The sequence below is a fragment of the Triturus cristatus genome, chromosome 8 (assembly GCF_964204655.1).
Source record: "Triturus cristatus chromosome 8, aTriCri1.1, whole genome shotgun sequence".
Classification (NCBI taxonomy): Eukaryota; Metazoa; Chordata; class Amphibia; order Caudata; family Salamandridae; genus Triturus; species Triturus cristatus.
Genome location: NC_140591.1, coordinates 1,200,528,634 through 1,200,554,067, shown reverse-complemented (window position 1 = coordinate 1,200,554,067; position 25,434 = coordinate 1,200,528,634). Strand labels below are relative to the sequence as shown.

General features: G+C 47.9%; 1 protein-coding gene across 1 annotated transcript in view; it reads right to left on the bottom strand.

Moving 5' to 3' along the window:
- Positions 1-25,434, bottom strand: part of TMEM131 (transmembrane protein 131) — a 943,143-nt gene that overhangs the window by 596,828 nt on the left and 320,881 nt on the right. The window contains exons 11-12 of the mRNA XM_085622890.1: positions 10,886-10,947; positions 806-914 (exon numbers count right to left, since the gene is read on the bottom strand). Of these exons, the coding sequence (XP_085479016.1) occupies positions 806-914; positions 10,886-10,947 (171 nt within the window). The remainder of the gene's footprint in view (positions 1-805; positions 915-10,885; positions 10,948-25,434) is intronic.

The following is a 25,434-nucleotide window of genomic DNA, read 5'->3' as shown; positions in this document are numbered from 1 at the left end:
GCCGGTCTTCTCCAGACATCGTTTCACAATTTTTGCTCTGTCTGCAAGATCGGAGTCCTTTGAACAGATTTCATGGCTCTCTACATCCATGGGACGCTTTGCCAGAAAGCAAAAGGAAATGTTCTCGTGATGTAATCTTCATTTGACATGGGGAATTCTCTATTGCTTTTCTCCGATTCGGTTTGTGGTCCTGCAGGAATTTAAGAAATATTAAAGTTTTCTTAATTGTCTTCCATGTCACTGCCCAAATTCCAGAGCAGATCCAGTCAGGGTTGGCCCTCCATACCTTCACTTCCTCCTCATAGCGCCTCTGGCTGTTCTGGTGCTACCCCTCTGCCCTGCCTCCCATTCCTTTAATCAGAGAGAGAGAGAGAGCAGGACAGCCATCACCATCCTCAGTGAGTACTCTGTGTTGCTAAGTGCCTCATCTGCTAGGCCTTAAAAGCAGGAGAGGGTGGTTGCTGAAACCTTCCACACAAGTCCCTCTATTAGACTCCCAAACATGCCTGTGTAGTCACTGTAATCCCTTTCTGAAACACCAACTCAGGCAGGCAAAATAACTCCTTGGGACACTGCACAGGCTGACGCGAAGAGATCCAGCCAGGAGCCCAGAGACCATGTGCCATCTTAGGTCCATTTCAACCATTCCACCCTCAACAAGTTTCTTTAAAGGTGATAATGATAGAGTAATTCCTACATTTCTATCAGAATAGTTATTGGCATAGTTGTTCCCCATTTATCACCTTGTGTCCAACTGTTCTGTACAAGATTTTTGTAAAAGATTTAAATAGGCACTTATACTTACCATCAAAGCTAATACTAGCTACTTTGGTGTACCGATTTTCTGATGCTTTTAGGGTAATAGGCTTGAAATGTACCGTGACAGCTTCATTTTGTGGTGTGGGCTTAATGCTCTGAGAAAAAAAGGAAGTCCATAAAAAATTAGGTTTGCATTTATGTATAAAACGTTGTACAAGACAAGATACATTATTCATCAGAAAAGTTCTGTAAACCATCCTTTGTATAGCTGAAATATTTTTTCATGTACCTGCTTTTAAACTCAAAGCAGACAATTACTGTATTTAATGCTCCTTTATGTCCTTTACAGTTATGATTGTGAAAACTTTCATTTCAATATTATAATTTATCCTTTAGGATAAAATAAAGAACTGTTAAACACCAATAGCCTTCTAAAAGGTTAGCGTGTACTTGTTATCTACTTTTGGAATTCCCTTGCGTTACATTTATTTTACAAGAACCCAATGAGTATTTTGAGACTTTATATATGTACTCCTTCATTAAAAAAGTTTCAAGTGTGTATAGTGGTGTGACAGTAATGAACAAGTCACTTTCTTTTGGCAACTATCTTGCTGGTGGAGACTTTCTAACCACAGATTCCTCACCTTGTGAATATTCCCCAGATAGAAGACTGCATCCAGAAACTTCCAAGTAATACTCGCTTGTGCTGTTAGGTGGCGTTGTGGGGCTCCGTTCTGCCATCGTTTCATTACGGAAATGACAACCAAAGCTGCATATAAGTGACACCCATGTGTGTGTATGTCAGTTGCTTCCTACACTGCCTCCACCTTCTGATGCAGAGGGATCTCTACAGTGGAACCTGTTTAGGTGGAAAAGAGTCCAGTTCATAGAATGTGGGTGTAGGACAATTGGTGAGGAATCTGTGGTTAGACAGAGTACTCAGGAGAACGAATGTTACCAAAGTTAAGTAACTTGCAAAGGGATACTTTTGACTGCAGATTTTTCACCTAAGGAAGAGATACTATAGCAGTCATGTAGTACTGAGTGGACAAAATGCACATCTTGACAGTCCTATCAAGACAGTAGTGTTTCTGTGAATCTATTTACCGATCCACACGTAGTCGCCTGACATATGTTCAAGACAGTCACTCCATGTGCCAACACAGTGGTAGCAGCTTTGTACCAGGTGGAACAAGCCTGTAAGCCTTCTGGGGCTCTTTTTAGCAAGTGCATAGCAGATCTTTATGCAGAGAACAACCCATTGAGAGATGGTATGTTCTCTGCCCTTCTTTGCTCTGGAAAACAATAGAAAGAGCTGATTGTCCACCCAATGCTCTTTGGTGGGATCAATATAAAATGTTTGTGCCATCTTAGGGTCTAACAAAAAAGTCTCTGTTTGTTCTTAGAGAAATGCAGTGGAACAAAGAACGCCAAAAGGGTGATAGGCTGCCCCACATTAAAAAAAAAAAAGAGTACCCACTTTCAGTAGAAAGGAAGCTTGCATCCGCTAAACCAACGTATCTGGAAAGAGCATTGTATAAGGTAGGTTGACAGAAAGAGCCTGCAGCTCGCTCACGTCTAGTTAATTTTATGGCGATGAGAAAGACTGTCTTTAGCGTCAAAAGTCTCAATGGACAACTGCGCAGTAGCGCAAAAGTATGCACATCAAAAGATTGAGGACTAAAATCAAGTCTCACTGTTTTAACACAAATGGTTTTGACAAGTAGAAACTGCAAAACTTTCAAAAATCTCATCCAAACAGGTGATATTAAATAGAGAGGGCTTACCCAACAACCTCAAAAAGAAAGCCTAAAGAGCTGATACATGGCCCTTAACAGTGCCCAAAGCAAGTCCTTGCTGGGCCAGTAACAGAACAAACAACAAAACTGAAAACAATTCTGCTTGTAATAATAGGTCGATTTCTTAGGTGCAGCACCAATCCACAAATTTGTTCCAAAGAATGGCATACACTGATTTTATGGAAGTTGGCCTAGATGACATCAACAATCTCAGAAGGAAGGTTGATGAGAGACAGGCGAAAGGAGAGGAAGTGACGGGAAGGTATATAAGAGGTCCAAGCTCCACTCTAGAGGTAGATGCTCTGGAAACTCCAACAAGCCATCGTGCTGATGTTGCATTCTCAGCGGTGGTGAAAAGAGAGAGCGACGGTTCTCCCCATAGCAGGAAGATGCCCGCTTGTACCTACAGATGGAACTGGCATTTGTTCTTTACTAAGCATCAGCGGACGAGTTCATTCACCCTGGCATTTAGAGATCCCACCAGGCGTTTTAGCACAAGAAAAATTACTTAGCTGTCCAGCCACTTCCTGACTCAGGGCCCAATACCTCACCCTGCTTGTCGCAGTATCACATAGTGATGGGTAGTCCATGAGCACCTGCAGTAGCCTTTCTAAGGCAGAAAAGCCTCAACACCATGCGAATCGCCCTCAACTCCAACAAACTGATGTGGAAATCAGTCTCTGCCAGACACCAGAGGCTTCAGATCTCCAGCTCTCCCAGATGGTCTTGCCAGTCCAGCAGTGATGCATCTGTGACCACAGTCAGCTGTGGGTGGGGTAATGAGAGGGTCTGCAACTGACCCAATCACGATCCAGTAGCCACCACAACAAATCTTTTGCAGTCACCTCCGATATTTGGATGCAATCCAACAGATTCCTGTCTTGCTGTGCCCACTGGGATTTTAGGTCCCACTGCACAGCCGCATGTACCACTTTATATGTTTGTAATCAATAAAAAAAAGACCTTCATTTACCATAAATTATTACATTATTATTCAAACTTAGACATGCAGACCTTTTGCTTCATGTCTATTTAATTCATTACACATACATCCATTTTTCAAAGGTGTTTGCAAATGCTTCCACAGCATAAATTCATTACACCATTTAGTAAAAGATAAAAAATAAAAAGAGAACTCAGCTCATCAACCCTAAGCCCAACCCATGCCTAATCATGAACATCAAAAGATACAAAATGCCTGATCTATAACAAATTGCAACAGAAATCTGGTTTCAACTTCCAAACCAGACCGTTTTCAATCCATAAAAAACTTTTTGGGGGAAAAAAATTCCCTTACGTAAATGCCAATAGGTGTCCAGGGTGCATGGGTCAGCTGGAATGATGAAGAAGACAGCTGTCCCACTCGCCCTAGTGCGGCGACATTGTATCCCCCAGAGTGAACTGTTCTTTCATGAATGCAGGGGTTAGAATAAATGCTTTCTAAAATCTAAAAAATCATTACATCAATTGGCAATATGGGCGGAACTGAGGGAGCCCCACTGAGGCAAAAATACCAGAAGATTTGGGGAATTGGTAACGCGGGTGGAAAAGGGGGTAGTAAATATCATATAAACGCTTATTGGTCCATCTACATGGATCAGTCACTTCAGTAACCTATATAGAGTTAACCCCATAGGCCTTGTAGACCTTAAAGCAGCTTTCGATTTAGTTAACAGAGAGAAGCTGTGAAAATCCCTGGTTGATTTAGGAGTCGATACCACCCCGATAATGGCTTTAAAGGCTCTTCACACTAGCAGCACGGCTAGCAACACGGCTAGAGTTAGGTATGGCCCTAGTGGGGAGTGCGCTGAACCTTTCCCAGCTGAAATGGGCATCCAGCAAGGGTGTGTGCTGGCGTCCTTGCTTATCAGCATTTTTCTAAATGATGTAGCACACTTCCTGGCGGAAGATTCCTTAGATATTCCCGCCATAGCCTGAAAGAGGGTGCCGCTATTTTTTTATGCAGATGATGCAGTATTAATGGTGGACAGGGAAAATGCCACTCAGGCTGTTAAAGCGCTTCAAGGAATACTACAATAAGAAATCATTGACCATCAATAGTAGTAAAACAAAGAGTATAGTGTTGAGGCCGTCCCCAGTCTTAAGCAAAAGCTCATGATTAAAGGTGTGCCATTAGAAACCATTAAGCAGTTTGATTACCTGGGTATTCGATTCTATGAGAACCTGCATTGAGGGCGTCATATACTGAATGCAACTATAGTTTTACAACGACTGGCTGGGCAGGTCTGAAGTTTAAACACAAGGCCAGTGCTAGAAACATTAGTGTTATCTTGCAAATACACAAAGGGCAGTGACTCCGCCCCCGGGGCAGAGCCCTGGGTTTATGTGAATGTACGATCTCTCCAAGTAGACAAGAATAACATCCTAAGAGCTTTGCTGGGGTTGGGCACTCCCTTTATTGGCACTCTATGCAAGACTCGATTTTACCCCTATATCAGAAGTAGCAGCCCTCAGACCAGTCCTTTATTGGGTTAGGCTGATAAGAAATCCTAAGGCAGCAATATACTTGAAAACCCTTGAAGAAGTCACCCTCATTGGCAAGTGTGGGTTGAATACTTGGTCATCTCATGTACAGAATACTCTATACGAGCTGCAGATGGAGTCTTTCTGGGCAGATCCCAGTAGAGTATGGCAGGACACAACAGATCAGTATTTTAAATGCGTGCAGAGAAGGAAGCGCCAGGTGCTGAGGCCAGGATCTTTGGCTAATTATTTTAGTAACGCCTATGGGCCGCTCTGTACTGGGTATCTGGATGTGATCATTTCTGAACTCAAACGAACGCAGTATGAAAAATACAGGCTAGGTATCCTGCCGACGAGGGACTACTTAATTTGTATGCACAAGCTCGCTGCTGGTTCTTAACGCTGTGACTGTAGTCTTAAGAGGGCTAGGCAACTTAACCCATTTCATTTTGCCATATTGGCTCCTTCCACTCTTTAAAATTCATGGGATTAGATGTGTCAAATTGGCACTGGCGCTCTGCATCAGGACGGATGATGTGTGTGCGGTTAACTCCGTGGCGTAATTTCTAAGGGTTGCATGTTTCCGTTTGAGAAAGCTGCCCACTAATAGGTGTCCCGTAGTCCAATCTGGTTCAGTCTATTTTTCAGTACCATCCAAGCACTCCATCTCATTTCAATCTCCTTTGTGGAATTATTTCAATGACATCTTCCTCAGGGCTATCCAATTATATAAGCCTGGTATATTGTTAACAATATTCTGCGTTTCTGTATTAATAAAATTCTGCAATACTTACACAAAAAAAAAATATATATATATATATTTTCAAGGAACATTATGATTTCAGGCCTCCGAAATGATAACAGCGACAATCCAAAGGATAGCACAATTAAACTTTATTGTGCCCTCACTACACTTTTTGACCACACTCACTGATACACCTGTTCCCATATTCCCACTATGACAGAGAAGAACAAATATTTTGCAAGAGCTGATGGGTCACTAGTTCCTTTAGTACATCTATAATTAGGTAATGAATTAGTATTGACCAGGCTGTTGTTGAACAATGAACAGTGATAAATTCAACTGTAGGGGAAACAACTACGCATAAGTTCGCAACATGTCAAGGGGGTACATTACCTGTGTTTGGCAATTAAAATACCGTAACCATAATAACTAATTCTGCAATAACCAGGTATTGGGGTACATTACCCATGATTTGTATTTATTTATTTATTTATTTATTTTTGCGATTTTTACAGCGCGCAAATACCCAGGGGTGTCTTGTCGCTTTGATGAGCAAACTGAACAGGTAAGGCAATTATTGTGCAAACAGCCACGTTTTGAGTTGTTTTCTGAAGCTAAGCAGTCTAGGGCATGTCTTGATACTGAGGGGGAGTGAGTTCCACAGTTTGGCAGTGGCAACTGTGAAGCTTCTGTCACCCCAAGTGACCTTTTTTGTGCGTGGCACGTTGAAGAGGTGGGCTGATGAGGAACGAAGTGTTCTAGATGCTTCTAAAGGTCTAAAGGCGTGTTTCAGGAACAGAGGACCAGAGTTGTTAATGGCCTTGTATGCTATGCAGAGGGCCTTGAACTTAATGCGGCACCTCACAGGGAGCCAGTGGAGTTTGCGAATGGAGTGGGAGATAGAATTGTGTTTAGGGATGTTAAGCAGAAGCCTGGCTGCGGCATTCTGTACCAACTGAAGTTTTTTAAGCACCTTTTCCTGGGCGTTGAGGAATAGGGAGTTACAGTAGTCGGTTTTTGAAAATACCAGGGAGGTGATTAAGGTCTTTGCAGCTGAGGTTGGGATGAAGGGTAGGAGCTTTTTAATTTTCCTCAGGGTGAAGAAAGAGGCCGAGACAACATTATTAGCATGATGGTTAAAAAGAAGCCGATCATCAAAGATGACTACAAGGTTTCTCACTTTAGTGACAGGTGTGGGAGGAGTGCCTAAATTGTTTGGCCACCACTGAGGGGACCAACAGGGCTCCAGTTTACCAAAGGTCATGATCTCAGTCTTGTTGGAATTCAGTTTGAGACAGTTGGCAGCCATCCAGGAACTGATGGCCAACATTCCCTCTTGGAAGTTGGCGGCCACCCTGTCTCCGTCCTGGTGTATTAAAAGGACTGAGTGTCATCAGCATAGGTAGTGAGGCTGATGCCATGTTCCTTAATCACCCTCGCCAAGTCCGACTCATAGATGTTAAAGAGGGTCAGACTTAGCGAGGAACCCTGTGGTACACCGCAGGAAAGGGGAAGTGATAGAAAGGAACCTAGTTTGACATTGTGGGAACGGCTGTGTAGGAATGAGGCGATAAGATCCTTAGCTTTATGTACCACACCCATGGCTGCGACACGGTCGGTTAGGATGTTATGGTCGACCGTGTCGAAGGCCGCGGATAAGTCCAGCAACACCAGGACTGCTGCTCCTCCCTTGTCCATGGTGTGTCTTATCTCATCCGCTGCCTTGATGAGTGCCGTCTCTGTTCCCTGGCCTTTCCTAAAGCCAAATTGTGTATCGTCCAGAAGGTTGTGGGTGTGAATGTAGTGTGATAGTTGTTGGTTCATGAGGTTCTCGAAGATTTTAGCTGGGAAGGGTAGGCGGGCAATAGGTCTGTAACTAGCCGGGTCAGTGGGGTCAAGGGAAGGTTTTTTTAACAGGGGTCTGATAATTGCTTTTTTCCACACTGCTGGGTAGATACCTGTTTGGAACATGTTGTTGCATATGTTGGCTAAGGCTGGTGAGATTGCCTCCGGAATGAGGTTAAGGATGGAGGGAGGGCATGGGTCTAGTGGTGAGCCTGATTTGATGGTTGTAATAAGATGGGAGATTTGTTCAAGTGTGACGGGCTGGAAAAGATCGGGTGATGAAGGAAGTGGTAGAGACAGAGGTCTTTACCATGGGTATGGTTTGAGGGGTGAATGCAGAGAATATGGAGGTGACTCAGTAAAAAAGTCTGCCAGAGAATTGCAAAGTTCTTGCGAGGTGTTTTCAGGTGGGGCAGGAGGGTTGGCCAGATGGTTGACCACCTGAAAGAGCTTTCTGGTGGAATTTACTGCTGAGGTGATCTGGGTAACATAATAACTGCTTTTCTCAGTGGCTAGCTGCTGTTTGTATTTAGTAAGCGCATTTTTGTATGTGATTTGGTCAGTTGGGTTGTAATGTTTGCGCCAGTTTCTTTCTAAATTCCTGCAGAATTGTCTCTGCAGGCGCAGATTTTCGGAGATCCAAGGTGCTGACGGGGAGGTACGGTTTGGATAGGTTGTTTTCAGTGGTGCCTGATAATTTATTGCAGTATTAAGGTGAGTAAGATAGTTACTGGAGGATGTGACTGGATCGGTGTCAGAAGAGTCTAATGCGGTTGCAAGAGTAGCCGCTAGTTCGGGAATATTGATGTTGCTCCAGTTCCTGGACGTAACTGGTGCTACGGGTTTGGATGGAGGGACAGTGGGTGATTTAAAATTAATGTGGAACAGTACCGCTGAGTGGTCAGTCCAGGTGATGGGTAATTGTGAGGAGTAGGCAATATCTGTGTTGTTACTGAATATCCCGTCAAGGGTGTGCCCTGCAGTATGCGTGGGTGCCACAACTAGTTGGATAAGTCCTGCGGCTGCCATGTCTTCCAGGAGTAAGGTCGTGTCAGTGTCAGTTTTGACCTCTAGGTGGAAATTAAAATCGCCTAGAATAGTGAAATTAAATTTCCCAGCAGCATTCTCTAAGAGGCTGTTAATGTTAGCTAGGAATTTGGGGCGAGAACCTGGAGGACGGTAGACTAAAATCCCTGTGAGTGACTAGTTGCCAGAGAGGGTGATCGTAAACGAGTTTTCTCCGCATTCCATGTTTGGGAGGGGGGAGGTATTAGTGCGGAGGTGTTCTCTGTATATAATGGCCAAACCGCCTCCCTTTTTTAGTGGTCTGTCTAACCGATTGACACAGAAGCCAGGTGGAAGAGCCACCGTGAAGTCAGGGTCAGCTGCCGCGTCTCCCCACGTCTCTGTGACAAACAGTATGTCCAGAGAGTGTGCTGAAATAAGTTCCAAAATGTCAAGATGGTGTTTTGGGAGGGAGCGTGGATTTATGAGAGCCGCCTGTAGTGGTTTAGATACTCTTTGTTTGGGGGGAGGACGTGTGCAGAGTTTACAGATGTATGGTCCACAAATATGTTCTGAAAGAAAGAATTGAGGGGGAGTGTGTGGTAGCAGTAGAGAGGGTCTGAGTGCATGCAATTGCGCGGAGCTGTAGATATGGTGGGGAGAGGTTGGGCCAGGGGGGATGGCACGCGGCACGGCCCAGGCGCGGACGGGCGCAGACGGGCATGACTCTGGCGCGACTCCGGCGCGCCCGCTGCGCACGTCCACTGCGCTTGACTGAGTGCATCGCCTTATGTACCGGGGAGGAGGCGGAGAGCTACACAGCTAACCTTGCAGGAGGTGGTGGCACACCGTAAGTGGAAGGGGGAGTCTTCCGGGTGTGGCGCTCGTTCCCTCCACACTGCCAAACTTTTGGTGGTGGAGAAGTAGAACACGCCTGGTACAATTAGGTGAGTGATACAGCGAATTAAATGGTGACACAATGAGGTTCAATACTAAGTGCAAATATCTTTTTAAATCAGATACAGTGATAACGATTAAAATACAGTACGCTGCGCTTCTGTTGCTAGGAGCAAGCTACCGTCGGCAAACAGGAGCGGGACTGCTGTTTAAAAACACGCAACCTGAATTAATCTCAGGTGGTGATCTCGATCGTGGCTGTGAGCACGCTGCTGCGCTCGTAAGTTCAAATTCAAACTACCTGGCAGAAGCACCCTTCAGGTCTTATGCACCGGGGGGGGAGGCGGAGAGCTACACAGCTAACCTTGCAGGAGGTTGTGGCACACCGGAAGTGGAAGGGGGGAGTCTTCCGGGTGTGGCGCTCGTTCCCTCCACACTGCCAAACTTTTGGTGGTGGAGAAGTACAACACGCCTGGTACAATTAGGTGAGTGATACAGCTAATTAAATGGTGACACAATGAGGTTCAAAACTAAGTGCAAATATCTTTTAAAATCAGATACAGTGATAACGATTAAAATACAGTACGCTGCGCTTCCGTTGCTAGGAGCAAGCTACCGTCGGCTAACAGGAGCGGGACTGCTGTTTAAAAACACGCAACCTGAATTAATCTCAGGTGGTGATCTCGATCGTGGCTGTGAGCACGCTGCTGCGCTCGCAAGTTCAAATTCAAATCGGATTAGGAGCAATGTGACCTTATTTTATCATGCTGGTAATTTATGCATAATTGCATAAAGAGACGTGATCGTTGATCCCGTCATGTATACACATTGAAAATCTGTTTTGAGTACTATTGTCGCTTCTTTCAAAGAAATTGAAGTTATTGACGTTGCCTTGTGAATTTTATTTAGAATTATGCGCAATTGCACTACTTGGAAGTAGTAAATTAATTGAGTATCCACACCCATTTCTCCAATGAACATGACAGAGAAAATACACAAGTTACAGACACTCACATGGGTCAGTTGAAAGATGAAAAGAACAGGATACTGGTATATGCTACACTATACAAACCCTGAAGGAATGCTGTTCACTCTCTAATATGGGTATGCACCTTCAGTTGTGTATAGCATCTTAATGAGGGAAGTACCTGGCCAAAGGAGATGGGGAAATCTACGGATAAGTAGGAAAATAATTGCAACCAGACAGAAAGGTTTTAAGTCTGTTTCCTATTCTCCAGTCATGACCCATAAAAAAAACAGAAACCGGACTAAAATCCTGATGAAATAGCTTTCATAAACACAACCATAATTTTACTTTACGGTACAGTTGAAACATATATTCACAACTTACTGTTATTGGGACATCCTTTGTTCCTGAATTGAGCAAATGAAGATTTAAAACTTTTGGCACATCTACAAATTAAAAAAAATAGTATTTTCACCGAAAGCACACAAATATTTCAATTTGCCAAATAAGTTTAAACAATTCACTTCTGCAAATAGTCAATAAGAGCCCGATATATCACCTCCTCAGAAGTGTAGATAACTGATCCCCACCACAGTTGCAAACTATTGATACATATCTCATTGTGGTTTGTAATAATGATGAGACGTCCATTTCACACCCCTCCAGGCTGCAATTCAGAATGGATCACATAATGGCGCTACTAAATAGAAACAAATACAGTTTTCAGTCACAAACACTCTGATTTTGGAACTCGCTGGGATTGCAATCTCAAAATGACTCCAACTTCAGGCCCTATATGATATTTAACTAGAAATGCAAGTTAACAGTTTCAAAATACCAGAACAGTTGGCAAAGTATTCTCTTTACTACCCTCAAAATAGTGTTAGTATGTAAGAGTTGGCTTGCTTTACTTGATTTCACAAACTTAAAATTTAAGAAAATGATGTTGTACTCATAGTCAGAATGTCTTTTCGGCTCAGGGAAAACTTGCAGCACATAATCATTAAAGTACTACGAAACAACCTCTTGAGTGAAATGTATTAACTACTGCAAAATCAGTTTCAACAGCGAGGTCAATTTTATCAATATTACCTTACTCGACAGGCTGGGCAGGAAGTTGTTTGTAACAAAGCGCCATCAATTGTATATGCACAAGTAAAAAAGAAACTATCTGAAAGACTGAACTAGTACCACTAATGGATGACTGCACAAATGAAGTATCCATTCTTAGCCTTCACATCAGAGCCAAATAGTGGAGTGGATCTTGGATAAAACAGACGAGGCAAGCTAAGGATCTATGAAATGTTTCAGTCAAGTGAAAATATACACTATTCAAAGGTCTTGTTTTGTAATAATAGATGACATGCAGAATGTCGCCATGGGAGAACATGCTGTATGAAGTAGTACGAAAATATGGGGAAAATAAGATGAACATACTTTGACCAAACTTTTGAGCCTGTGAGATGAGAAGGGTGATCTACAACGTGGTGGAAGGAGCAAGAAGGTTGCTGCACATTAAATAAAAGGACTAAAACAGACAATCCAAAAGCACAATAATACAGAAAACTCAAGAAATCATCGGACAACCATGAACCGGCACAAAAGCACAAGTTACTTACTTGTGTAACGATATATCTGTAAGAGACATTAGTTAGTGATACATTCCTTACCTTAGAATATCCCCAGGCGTCAGACTGGATCCGGAAAGTTTTCATCAGCAGTACCCCTGGGCGTCGGTAGGCATCGTCATACGGCTCAGAGTACGTCGCTGGCGTCATGACCGCCAAGATGACGTCGTCAGAGCTATTTAGACGCGCCCACACGTCAGTTCTGTACACAACTTTTCCATGCCAGAAGCGCAGAGCCATGCCAGAGACCGACTACTGGTGCAATAGAACTAGGGCCCTGAAAGGGATGACCTGAACCCCCAGAGAACAGTTCGCAGAACGGGGAGGATGGGCGGGCGGTAAGGAATCTATCACTAACTAATGTCTCTTACAGATATATCGTTACACAAGTAAGTAACTTGTGTATCTGAAAGAGACACGTTCGTGCTAGATTCCTTACCTTAGAATACATACCCAAGCAATACCAACCCCGGTGGTGGGTCTGCGAAGTTAGATTACACCAGAAAGTCATGGAGAACCGAACGGCCAAAGAAGCCGCCTCTCCGGACCAGACTGTCAAGGCAATAGTGCTTTGTTAAAATATGTAACGAGGCCCAATTGGCTGCCTGACAGATGTCTTGCAGGGGGACACTGCGTCCCAATGCTGTAGTAGCTGCTATCGCCCTGGGAGAATGGGCGAGCAGCCCAACTGGAGGTACCTTTTTAGCCAGAGAGTAACAGGCTTTAATGCACAAGACAACCCATCGGGAGATAGTTCGCTTGTGCACAGCCCGGCATTTCTTGGCGCCCACGTAGCCAACAAAGAGCTGGTCATCCACCCGGAACTGTTGTGTGCGGTTGAGATAGAATGAAAGTGCACGTTTTAGGTCCAAACGGTGGAGCCTCACCTCTTCCATTGAAGGATGTGGAGGCGGAAAGAAAGTGGGCAGAGTGACAGTGTGCCCGAGACGAAAGGCAGAGACTACTTTTGGTAGAAAGGAGGGACGTGGTCGAAGCAAAACCTTGTCCGGATGGATCGCCAGGAAAGGAGGTTGACAGGAAAGAGCCTGGAGCTCACTCACCCGCCGAGCGGAGGTGATGGCCACCAGGACTACAGTTTTCAAAGTTAATAACCGCAAAGGACAGTTATGAAGAGGCTCAAAGGGAGCGCACATCAAGTATGTGAGAACCAGGTTCAAGTCCCATTGAGGCATCACAAGAGGAATAGGAGGGAAAAAGTGAGTACTGCCTTTGATAAACCTATTGACAACTGGGTACTTGAAAAGAGAGGGCTGATCAAGCAACCTAAGAAAGGCTGAAAGAGCAGAAAGGTAGCCCTTGATAGTGCCCAGAGCAGAGCCCTGCTGGGCCAAAGAAAGAAGGAACAATAGGACTTCAGAAAGGGGGGCAGCAAGAGGATCAACAGATTTCGCTGTGCACCATGCCACAAATCTTTTCCACTGACAGGCGTATACCATTTTAGTGGAGGGACGTCTGGCTGCCAGAATCACATTACAGACTCCGGGAGGCAAGTCAAATGGAATCAGCTGTCACCGCTCAGTCTCCACGCAAGGAGGTGGAGGCTGGACTGGTTCGGGTGGAGGACCGTCCCCTGTTGCTGCGACAGGAGATCCTCCCGTAGAGGTAGTCAGATCGGGGGATTTACGCTCATACTGAGTAGCTCGGGATACCAAACTCTACGAGACCAGTCCGGTGCCACAAGAATGACTTGGGCACGGTCGCGCCCGATCTTCCTGACATTGCGCGTCCTCTTCGGTGGTGAATAGATCTAACCAAGTTTCTCCCCACCGCTGAAGGAGACCTTGCGCCACCTCCGCCTGAAGACGCCATTTGTGATCCAACATGCACCTGCGGCTGAGTTCATCCGCTCTGGCGTTCAAAGAACCTGCCAAGTGTTGAACCACCGGGAGAATGCCCTGGCATTCCAGCCATGTCCAGAGGCGCAGAGCCACCTGACAGAGGGTCCACGACCCCACCCCGCTTTGCTGGTAGCAGTACCACATGGCGGTGGTGGAGTCTGTGAACACCTGCACTACTCTCCCCTTGACAGAGGGAAGGAATGCTTTCAGTGAAAGTAGGATTGCCCTGAGCTCCAAAAGATTGATATGGAGCTTGAACTCCACCTGAGAGCAGAGACCTCTGATCTCTGCCTCTCCCATGTGGCCGACCCATCCCAGGAGGGACGCATCCGTCACCACTGTGTGCTCCGGTTGGGGAAGGGAGAGGGATCTGCCGCTGACCCACCTCTGGCCAGGGAACCACCACTGCAAATTTTGTACAGTGCCCTCCGAGATCTGGACGTATTCGGACAGGTGTCCCAGACGCTGCGTCCACTGGAACTTCAGGTTCCACTGCAGAGCCCGCATATGCCATCTGGCATGATTGAACAGCAGGATGCAGGAGGCCATGAGGCCCAGCAGCCTCAGTGTGTTCCTGACCGAAACCCAGGACAAGGGCTGAAAGATCGGAATCATAGCCTGTATGTCCCGGACACGCTGTTCGGGAGGACAAACCCGAAATTGCGCCGTGTCCAGAACTGCTCCGATGAAGAGGAGCTTCTGAGAGGGAATCAGATGAGACTTCGACATGTTGATGGAGAACCCCCGTAAATGCAGGAGGTCGGCCGTAGTCTGGAGGTGGGAAGGCGAGCCCTCCTTCAACAACCAGTCGTCGAGATCAGGGAAGACTGAAACACCTGATCTGCGCAGACGAGCTGCGACCACCTCCATCACTTTGGTGAACACCCGAGGGGCGCTGGTAAGGCCCAAAGGGGAGCCCGGTGAACTGAAAGTGTTCGTGGCCAACCGTGAACCGCGGGTAACGCCTGTGACCCGGCAGGACGTGAAAGTAGGCGTCCTGCTAGTGTAACGCTACTACCAATCTTGCGGGTCTAGGAAACGATTGCCGTTTCGAAGGTCTAAAACACGCAAGATGGCCCCGTACGCCAAGGGTGCCACAACTTCCTGTTTGCAAAGTGTCAAGTGATCCCTCGACATGCGGCGGCACTGATGTGGCAGAGCAGGAGGAGTAGTCTCGAAGGGGAGGAGTAGCCCCTTCAGACTGTTTACAGAATCCACCTGTCCAAAGTGACGGCGCGCCAGTGGGGGAAGCGATGGCGAATCCTGCTGCCCAGTGGCGTGTGGTGGGCCTGAAACAGTGGACTGAAACAGCAGACTAGGAAGGTTTTGAGGCAGCGGTGGCGGTTGACTGATCTGCCCGCTAGCACTGGGACCCACCCTGCTGTTATACAACTTGCTCTGCCCATGGAGGATGCGGGTGAGACCATGATGGATGGTGAATCCCGCCGCATCTTTGCCCTCGGCAGTTGCTTGAGACGGCACCTTCCAAGCCTCTGCTAGACACTGTGGCAGCACCTGCGCCACTGTGTCCCGCACAGAGTTGGAATAGAGGGCCAAAAGGCCCTTGGAGAAGCAGAGCCCTTGACCACTAGACACTCTGGAGGTAGGTGCGATGAAACTGAGGTTGCCTTGCATGCACAGGCACCCCTGTGTTACTTTTAAAGTGCGTTATTGAAGGATAGCAGGAGCTCTGTAGAGGAGGCTGCAGCTGAAGCACTGCAGTGAGGAGAATTGCCCTGATAGGCACTGCAGGGAATTTGAGGTTAGGAGCCTCCCCTACGCCATATCACAGAATGAACCCACCACCTCCGCAGCTACGAAGGACAGTGTATCAGGGTGTGGAGATAATTCCAGCTTGCTGGAATTCCCCATATTGTCAATCTAGTTTAGTTTAGAACATCCTCACAGCGAGCTGCGAGGAGGTCCTCAGACCCATCTTAGTACCTCCCTTCGGTCAGGAATAGGAATTGGAGGCAGGACATGGCAGGCTCGATATAATCCGGCCCTGGAGGCAACAACACCGAGGTCGGTGCCGAGGCTGTGAGGCAATGGCGTCGCCAAGGCCAGCGCCGATGCCGGGTCCGAAGGCGGCGCCGAAGCCGGCACCGAGGCCGGATCCGGAGGCGGCACTGAGGCCGGATCCGGACGCTGCACCGAGGCCGGATCCGGACGCTGCACCGAGGCCGGATCCGGACGCTGCACCGAGGCCGGATCCGGAGGCGGCACCGAGGCCGGAGCCAACGGCCACGCCGAGGCCGGAGCCAACGGCCACGCCGAGGCCGGAGCCAACGGCCACGCCAAGGCCGGAGCCAACGGCCACGCCGAGGCCGGAGCCAACGGCCACGCCGAGGCCGGAGCCAACGGCCACGCCGAGGCCGGAGCCAACGGCCACGCCGAGGCCGGAGCCAACGGCCACGCCGAGGCCGGAGCCAACTGCCACGCCGAGGCCGGAGCCAACTGCCACGCCGAGGCCGGAGCCAACTGCCACGCCGAGGCCGGAGCCAACTGCCTCGCCGAGGCCTCTGGCAGTGCTACCGCCGGAGCCTCCGGCAGTGCTACGGCCGGAGCCAACGGATGCACCGAGCCAAGAGGCCGGAGCCGGAGCCAACGGCTGCGCCGAAGCCGGGGCACACAGCAGCGCCAAGGCCGGAGCCGGCAGCGGCGACAAGGCCGGAGCCGGCAGTGGCGCCAAGGCCGGAGCCGGCAGCGGCGCCGAGGTCGGAGCCGGCAGCGGCGCCGAGGTCGGAGCCAACGGCGGCACAGGGTAACTTGCTGGCGTAACCGGGGCCAAAGACGGCAGCATGGGGGCAGACCCACCCAAGGGGTCCGCGGGGTCCAAAGGTGCTCCAGAGGAACCCAATGGGATAAAGAAATGGCCCATGGGCAACAGAAGTACCTGTACTTCTTCCGGAGGCACGTACGGTCCGCAAAAATACGGGTAAGCCGCAGGCAACAACGGAGGCCCCAAAGGAGCCACGGGGGAGTGACCCCCGCCCCCTTCACCGAGTCCCGTGACCGGTGAGGGGTAGACGAAGAGCGACGCTGCTCCTTCGACCTTTGATGGCCCTTGTGACTTACCTGTCCACGATTCCGATGAAAGATGGTGTCAGCTGCGCCAGCGATCCCTCGACCTCCCACGGGAGTGGGACCTTGAGTGGCGCGGTACCGAGCGCCGGGCCTCCAACAACTTCCAGGAACACTCCCGCAAGCAGTCTGTGCCATGGCCCGACAATCGGGGCACGTCTCGGGGAGATGGTGCACCCCAAGCAGAAAAGACGCACGTTGAGCGGGTCCGTCACCGACATGGTCCGACAGTAGTCCCAACAGGACTTAACCCGGGCATCCCTACTGCACCAAAAGTCGAATTCTCAACAAAAAGAAGATACAAGTCTCATAAACAAGTCAAATTTATTGATTAGGAGTACCGCTCTCTCTCGGATCTGTGGTTGCTGGCACGGAAAAAGAAAGAACTGACATCAGCGTAGGTGGGCGCCTCTAAGTAGCTCCGACAAAGTCATCTCGGTGGCCATGACGCCAGCGACGTACGCGGAGCCATACGACGACGCCTACCGATGCACAGGGGTACTGCTGACGAAAACTTTCCGGATCCTGTCTGACGCCTGGGGATATTCTAAGGTAAGGAATCTATCACTAATGTGTCGCTTTTAGATGCAGTATTCTACAAATAATATAGCACTAGGGCAACTGAAGAAAGCAGATATCATGCATGCTGCTAAAACTGATATTTGACGTATTAGGCAATCTCTCGAAATTAATTATTTCCAAATGAAGGAAACTTGAAAACGTGGCTTTTCTTACTTCTGCTCTGTTTTTCTAGCTGCAAGGTGAAAGGAGATCTTTATGGCAGCATGTTTATTTTTTACACTCCTTGGGTAATTCAAGAAAAGTTCGAATTCTTCTGAATTTTTCTGCACATTCTAATATTCTGCGCATTTTTAAAGGATCTGACATATTAACCATTCCGTCAATCAAATACACTTTATTAGAACAAAAGAAGCAATCACAAAAGTACAGCAGCACAATGTACACTAAAAATTATCAAAATCAAACAAGATGATTGATAAAATTACATAGTATGTCAAGATGTCATACTTATTCTGCCACAAACAGCACATTTTAACAAGCACTGGCAAAGTCAATAGGCCTCCAATGCGAGAGCTCTTGGCGTTGTCAATGCCTTTTAGCCATGTGGTATAGCAGTAGGGCTGCTGTTGAGCATGGCGATAAATCGTGGAAAAGCGCTATGATGCAGCCATAGCATAGCATGTCATAGCACTTTTTTGTCTGGCAGGAAAGGCAGGACAAGAAAAACTCTGGAGAAGCACAGATATTAGTGGGGCGGCAAAGTCTAATGGAAAGCCCTGATTCGGACTCAGCCCTTATTAATAACAACACTACAGCCAGCCTCGCCTCCCTGAAGCCCAAGCAATTGGAAGTAAACATGACTTACTGACCAACAGAAAAAAAAAAACTTTGAGGCAAACTAAAAATGCCCCAGGCACTTAGTAAACGCTCCCCCCCAAAAAAATGAGGGCAGAAACAATAACAAAATGACTGTGCATATTGTTAAAAAGAAGTGAGGCCGATCGCTCGGGGAGGGCTAAACTTCCAAAAAATGCATGACGTATGCATGCCTTAACAAATGGGGAGGAAGCCAAATAGAGTGATAATGATGCTAGCCAATGGGAAGGCTGTGGGCGGGTTGAAGCCTACAACGGTGGTAACCCAGGTCTCGGTTCGAGACCAAAGAAGAGCCAACAGCTATGCAAATATGAGGGTCGCATAAAGTTTGTAAAAAGGATAAAACAGGCCTAAATTGTCTAAAATTATACATTTTCAGTACTGGTTAGGTTAAAGAAACAGCCTGGTATATCTGCTATAATAATCAAGTATGAATCTCAGTAACAACCCACATTCCCAATGATTGGATGTGGACAACAAATATGATTAAATTCTTTCGTTGTAAAAAGCTAGTTTCACCGAGGGCATGTTAGGTTTGGTAATACTTGGAGGGTCGTTAACTACAGCAGGCCTGTCCAAATGTGAAAAACTAGATTCACACAAGCAAGAAAATGAAATATGCCTTCCCTTGCCCCAGTCCCGATAGTACAAAACTATATGTTGATTTAACGTCACCTTGGTATTGTTCCAAATTAAGAACCAGAGTCTCAGGGAGCAAGCCTGATATAGTTCTCAGCGTATTTCTTACCAAGATCCTCATGGCACACAAAGTACAGACAGCATGGTGGTTGAGATAATAGCCTGCGGCAGAATCAATTTTACTTCTGCCTAAAGGCAGGCTGCCTGCCTTGGAATATCCCCACACACCAGTGCCATAAGTAACCACTGGAGCACACTGTTATATATTTCCACAACAACAAGTTACTTACCTTCAGTAATGTCTTATCTGGTAGAGACTATATCTAGCCGCAGATTCCTTACCTTAGAATTTCCCCAAGGCGTCAGAATGTATCCGGGAGATTTTTTGTGAGAAGCACCCCTGCACGCCAGTAGGTGGCGTTGATCAGCTCTGCGTCCGTTAAGTGACGTCGCAGTACCTATATAGGCACCACCCAAGTGAACTGAAGTCAGTTTCTTTTCACGACTTTCCAAGCCAGAAGCACGGAGTCATGAAGAACACGGACCTCTGGTGTGTCAAAACTAGGGCACAGAAAGGAATCATCCCTGTCTCCAGAAATCAGTTTGCAGAATGGGGAGGATGTGTGGGTCAGTAAGGAATCTGAGGCTAGATATAGTCTCTACCAGATAAGGCATTACCGAAGGTAAATAACTTGTTCATCTGATAGAGACTTCTAGCTGCAGATTCCTTACTATAGAAGAGATAGCCAAGCAATACAGTCCCCGGAGGAGGGTCTGCTAACCAATTTCAGATGAGAAAGTCATACAGGACCGAACGGGCAAAAAGCCCATCCCTAAGGACCTGACTGTCTAGGCAGTAGTGTTTGTTAAACGTAAGCAGACACACCCACACTGCTGCCTGGCAGATGTCCAGGACTGTAACTTCGTGTCCTAACGCAGTGGTCACAGCTTTACCTCTAGTGGAATGAGCCCGCAAGCCTTCAGGAGGTTGCTTCCTGGCTAGTGCATAGCAGATTTTGATGCAGAGCATGACCCCTCTGGATATGGTCCGCTTCGCACTGCCCGACTTTTCTTTGCACCAACAAACTCCATGAAGAGTTGGTCCTCCACCCAAAACTCTCTCATGAAGCCAAGGCAGAACAACAATTCTCTTTTTGGGTCCAGACAGTGGAGTCGTTCCTCTTCCTTAGAAGGATGTGGAGGAGGAAAACTAGGCAAAAAGTGATGGACTAGCCTACATGAAAAGGAGTGACTACTTTTGGCAGAAAAAAAGGCCAGATGGCGAAGCACCACTTTGTCAGGATAGACTGATAGGTAGGGTGGCTTAGATGAGAAGGCTCATAAGGAGCACACATCAAAAAAGTCTAAACCAAATTAAGGCCCCACTGAGGCATATTGAATGGTGACGGAGGGAAGAGATGAGTAAGACCCTTAAGGAACCTATTTACAATAGGGGACTTGAACAACAAAGGTTCATCAGGCGACCAGATGAAGGCAAAAAAGGCGCATAGCCCTTAAGAGTGCCTAGAGCAGAATCCTGCTGGGTAAGAGTAAGAATGAAAAGCAGAACCTTCTATACACCATGCCACAAATTTCTTCCAACGGCAGGTGTACACAGTCTTGGTAGAGGGACACCTGGCTGCCAATGTAACGTTACAGACTTCGGGAGAAAGGTTGAAAACTGTTGTCACCCAATCTCCACACAAGAAGGCGGAGAATAGACAGGTTTGGGTGAAGAACCCTCCGCTGCTGCTGCGAACAGAAGATCTTCCGAAAGGGGCAGCCGGAAGATCGTTGGCCATGCTCAGAAGCTCGGAATATCAGACTCTCCATGCCCAGTTTGGAGCTACAAGGACGACTTGGGCCTGGTCGTTTTTGATCTTCTTGAGAACTCTGGGAAGGATTGGCATGAGCGGAAAGGCGTACAGGAGGGCTGAGCTCACCTCAAGATGAAAAGCACCTTTGAGTGAGTTCCGCATTGGAAACTCCAGCATGCGAAACTGCTGACATTGCACGTTCTCGGTGGGGGCGAACAGATCTAACCAAGGCTCTCCCCACTGATGAAACAGACCTTGCACCACCTCCAGATAGAAACGTCATTTGTGATCTGCTAGGCATCTTCGGCTGAGTTGGTCTGCCCTGGCGTTCCAGCCATGTCTAGAGACGCAGGGCCTCTTGACAAAGGGTTCACGACCTAATCCCTCCTAGTTTCTTGCAATACTACATGGCAGTGGTGTTGTCCATGAACACATGAACCAGCCTTCCGCTGATGGAGGGTAGAAAGACAATGCCAGTCGGATCACCCAGAGCTCCAGCATGTTGATGTGGAGTCCGGATTCCACCAGACGTCAAGAGTCCTCTGATCGCCACCTCTCCCAGAAGCCATCCCATTCCAGGAGTGACGCATCTGTCACTACTGTGAGATCTAGCTGAGGAAGGGAGCGGGGTCTTCCTCGGACCCGAGTGCAGTCCGTTAGCCATCACTGAAGATCATTTGCAGTTCCCTCTGAGATCTGGACCAGGTCGGAGAGATTGCCCTGATGCTGCGCCCACTTGAACTTTGGGTCCCACTGCAGAGCCCGCATATGCCATCTGACATGTGTCACCAGCAGGATGCAGGAGGCCATGAGGCCAAGCAGCCTCAGAGACAGTCTCACTGAAACCAAGGCTAGAGGCTGAAACATCGGTATCATAGCCTGAATATCCTGGGCTCGCCACTCAGGAGGATAAGCCCGATAATGCAGTGTCCAGAACAGCTCCAATAAAAGGGAGCATCTGAGTGGGAATCAGGTGTGACATACACATTGATAGTGAACTCCAGCGAGTGCGGAAGGTTAGTCTTAGTCTGGAGGTGGGAGACGGCAGCCTGGGGCAAGACCGCCTTTAGGAACCAGTTGTCGAGGTAGGGGAAAACTTCCACCACTTACCTCTAAAGATCAGCAGAATTTAACGACATTACCTTGGTGAACACCTGAGGGGCGCTGGTAAGGCCAAAAGGAAGCAAGGTGAACTGAAAGTGGTCGTGGCGTACCTTAAACAGCAGATAACACCAGTAAGCAGGCAGGACAGTGACATAATAATGGGCATACAGCATGTCCAATGCTACCATCCAGTCTCCTGGGTCATGAACAGACAAGACCTAAGCTAATATGAGCATTTTGAATTTCTCCATTTGGAGGAAGAGATTTAGTGTGGAGATCGAGGATAGGGCAAAGACCTTTGTCCTTTTTGTGAACAATAAAGTAGCGGGAATAACAACAACAGCCTACTTCTGGCACCGGAATTCTCTATGGCTCTCTTGGCCAAGACAGCAATGACCTCAGTCAGCTGATCGTGGGATGGTGGCATGGAGGGAGGGGTAGTGTTGAAGCGGCGGAAGTAGCGCCTTCAGACAATCTGCAAAATCCACCTGTCCGATGTTATGGACTGCCGGAGGGGCAGGTGATAGCAAATCCTGCTGACAACTGGGAGCCCATGATGTTAAAGGGGCAGACTAGGAGGGTGTGGAGGCTGTTGTAGGGTGGGAGATGGCGGAGTGACCAGACCACTGGCTACCTGACCCATGAGGTCTGTGGGTACAGATCCCTTGGGCACGCAGATGCTGGGGAGCCTGCGCGACGCCGTGGTTGGGCTGGAATTCGCACCGTTGGACACCCCTTCTGTAGCCACGAAAGGAGCGCAAGGCAGATTGGGGTGGATATAGGGCCTCGTCTCCGAAGAGATGGCTGCCATGGAAGGGCATGTGCATGAGGGAAGCCTGGACATCCCCCAAGAAGCCAGTCGTTGTCAACCAGGCCTAAGGGCCACTGTTGTTGAAACCATTCTGCCCAGTCCGTCGTGCTGAGTACACAGCCAATTGTGAACTTAGTCACATCTCTCCCGTCAGTAACAGCTTGGGAGAGTATAGCCTGGGCCTCCTCTGGGACTTATGGCATTATTTGCACATCAGTGTGAGAATAACTGCTCAAAAGGCATGCGGTGTTCACAGACTGCAATGCCAGGGTGGCAGAAGAAAACATTTTCCTAAATGAGTCCAGCCTCTTGGATTCCCTATCCTGGGGAGAGAAGACGCCTTGGGAGGTACAAGCTTGGACCACCAAGCTCTCAGGGGTAGGGTGAGGAAGATGGGGTCCCCAAGTGCGGGGTGATTGCAGTGGGCAAATGCCCTATTCACAGGCACCCCTGTGTTGGGTTTGAACCAGGTACTCAAAAGGATGGCAGTGAGGGCATCAATGAACGGGAGTAAGGGTTCCAATGTGTAGACTTCTAGTTGCAGCACCTCCCATCAAGAGATTAGACTTGACTGCCACCGTGGGCAACTGAAGATCAAGACCCTCTGCTGCCCTACGAACCACCACTGCGTATGATGCACCCTCCTCAGTAACCACAGTAGGGGGAGAAAGCAGACCAGCATCTGGAGAACAATCCAGGCAGCTGGCCTCACCCAGGCTGTCACACCAGTCCACATTCTGTTCATCATAGAGCTGGCATTCTAAAGGATTCAGTAACATCTTCCAGTCTTCCCCGAGATCTAGTCAGTGAACATAAGGCTCAGGCTCCGATCTGGGAGGCAAGGCTCCTGTTGTGGTCGGCGACGGGTGAAGCCCCTCCCGCTTTGTGTCAGACTCATGGATGACGATGGGGACGGCTCCGCCGGGGGGGCAAGCAGGTTTTGGGATCGGCAGTGGGGACGGACAAGATAGCTAGGTCGGCACAGGTCCAAATTCAGTAATGGATCCTTGGTGGCCCACCGGAGCTGCCAGGGCGGAACCATGGGGGGCCAATTCCGACCCTGAAGGCGCATCATCCGGGTCAGACAGCCCAAAAATAAGACACATGGCTTCATAGATGTTTTCGGCTGGGCTGGGGTCACTCCAGCCTTCGGATATTAAGGAAGGCGCAGAGTAAGCGTAGGCGCAGGTACGGAAGAACAAGGGCAAGAACAACAGGGCTCCCGCCTCTCGTCAGCTCACGAATGAGAAGTCAAAGAACGCTGCAACTTCTTACTCTTCTTATTTCTCCTACCTGAATTCCCCAATGACTAAGCAGGACAAAGAGAACTGGGGCTCCATAAGCTATCCTGGGACCTTTTCCTTAACCAGGATTTCGACCGCAGCGGAGTCGCAAGCTGGAACTCTAGCAGCTTCAGGTACCTCTCCCTCAAAGCTTTCGGAGTCATCGCTCGGCAATGGGAGCACGTCTTGGTGTCATGGCCTGCTCCAAACACCTAAGGCAAATGAGGTACGGGTCAGTCGCAGACATCGGCCAGTGACAGGCACTATAGGACTTAAAACCAGACTTGCGCGTAACCATCCTCGACACACCAGGAGGGAAGCCTTAAAAAGTTGACAAAAGGCCTGTCAAAAAGTGACAGAGGGGTAGTTCTACTCCAGGTCATCATTGGCTGGCACAGAAAGAAAAGAACCGACGTCAGCGCACCTGGGAGGCACCTTTATAGGTACCGCAACATAACTTCCGACATGGACGACTCCGGCAATTGACGCGGAGCAGATCACCGCCATCTACCAGCACCCAGGAGTACTGCTTTCGAAAAATCTTCTGGATCCAGCCTGACACCTATGGGAAATGCTGAGGCTAGAAGTCTCTATTAGATATGGTGCTATTGGTTTCCCCGAACCAACAGCATTAAATTGAAAGGGGACCGACTGACTGTACATATTTTAAGGTGTCTAGCAGTAACATTGTCGTTCCAGGTTCTAGACTAATCAAAATAGACCTTCAAATGAGGAACTGTTCACCAATGACAAAGCATTGCCTTTACAATTAATGGGTCTCAGATTAGATTTCTTAACACCACAAGCCATATTATGGGACTTGCTATAGTTTATGTCCCTCTCTAAACCGGACATAAATGTGGTGAAAACTAGAGTAACTGCTTTAGGTTTTGTGGTGTCTGAGCTAGTAAAATGGCATCATCAGCATAAAGTGAAGCTGGCACTTGCTGCCATGCTATACAGGAGACATCCTGTCCACTTAGGGCCAAAAGGGGGTTAAGATCATTTATATAGAAGATAAAAAGCATAGGTGCTAATATACATCCCTCGGGCCCCTAAACACACTGAATAACTCACTCCACTTACTGTTTGGTTGGTAACGCACCCTGGCTGATAAACTGAAGTGAAAAAAATGCAACAAATAAACGGACGAATATCTTTTTGCAACAAATACTTAGCAGCATTTTTAATATGTTTAATTTGCACAAGAGATACTATTTTTATTCTTCATGCCTGTAAACATGCTCTCTCTTTCATTTGAAGTGCTACGCACAAAGGATTTAAGTGGTTTGTGGGAAAGGTGATCGTGT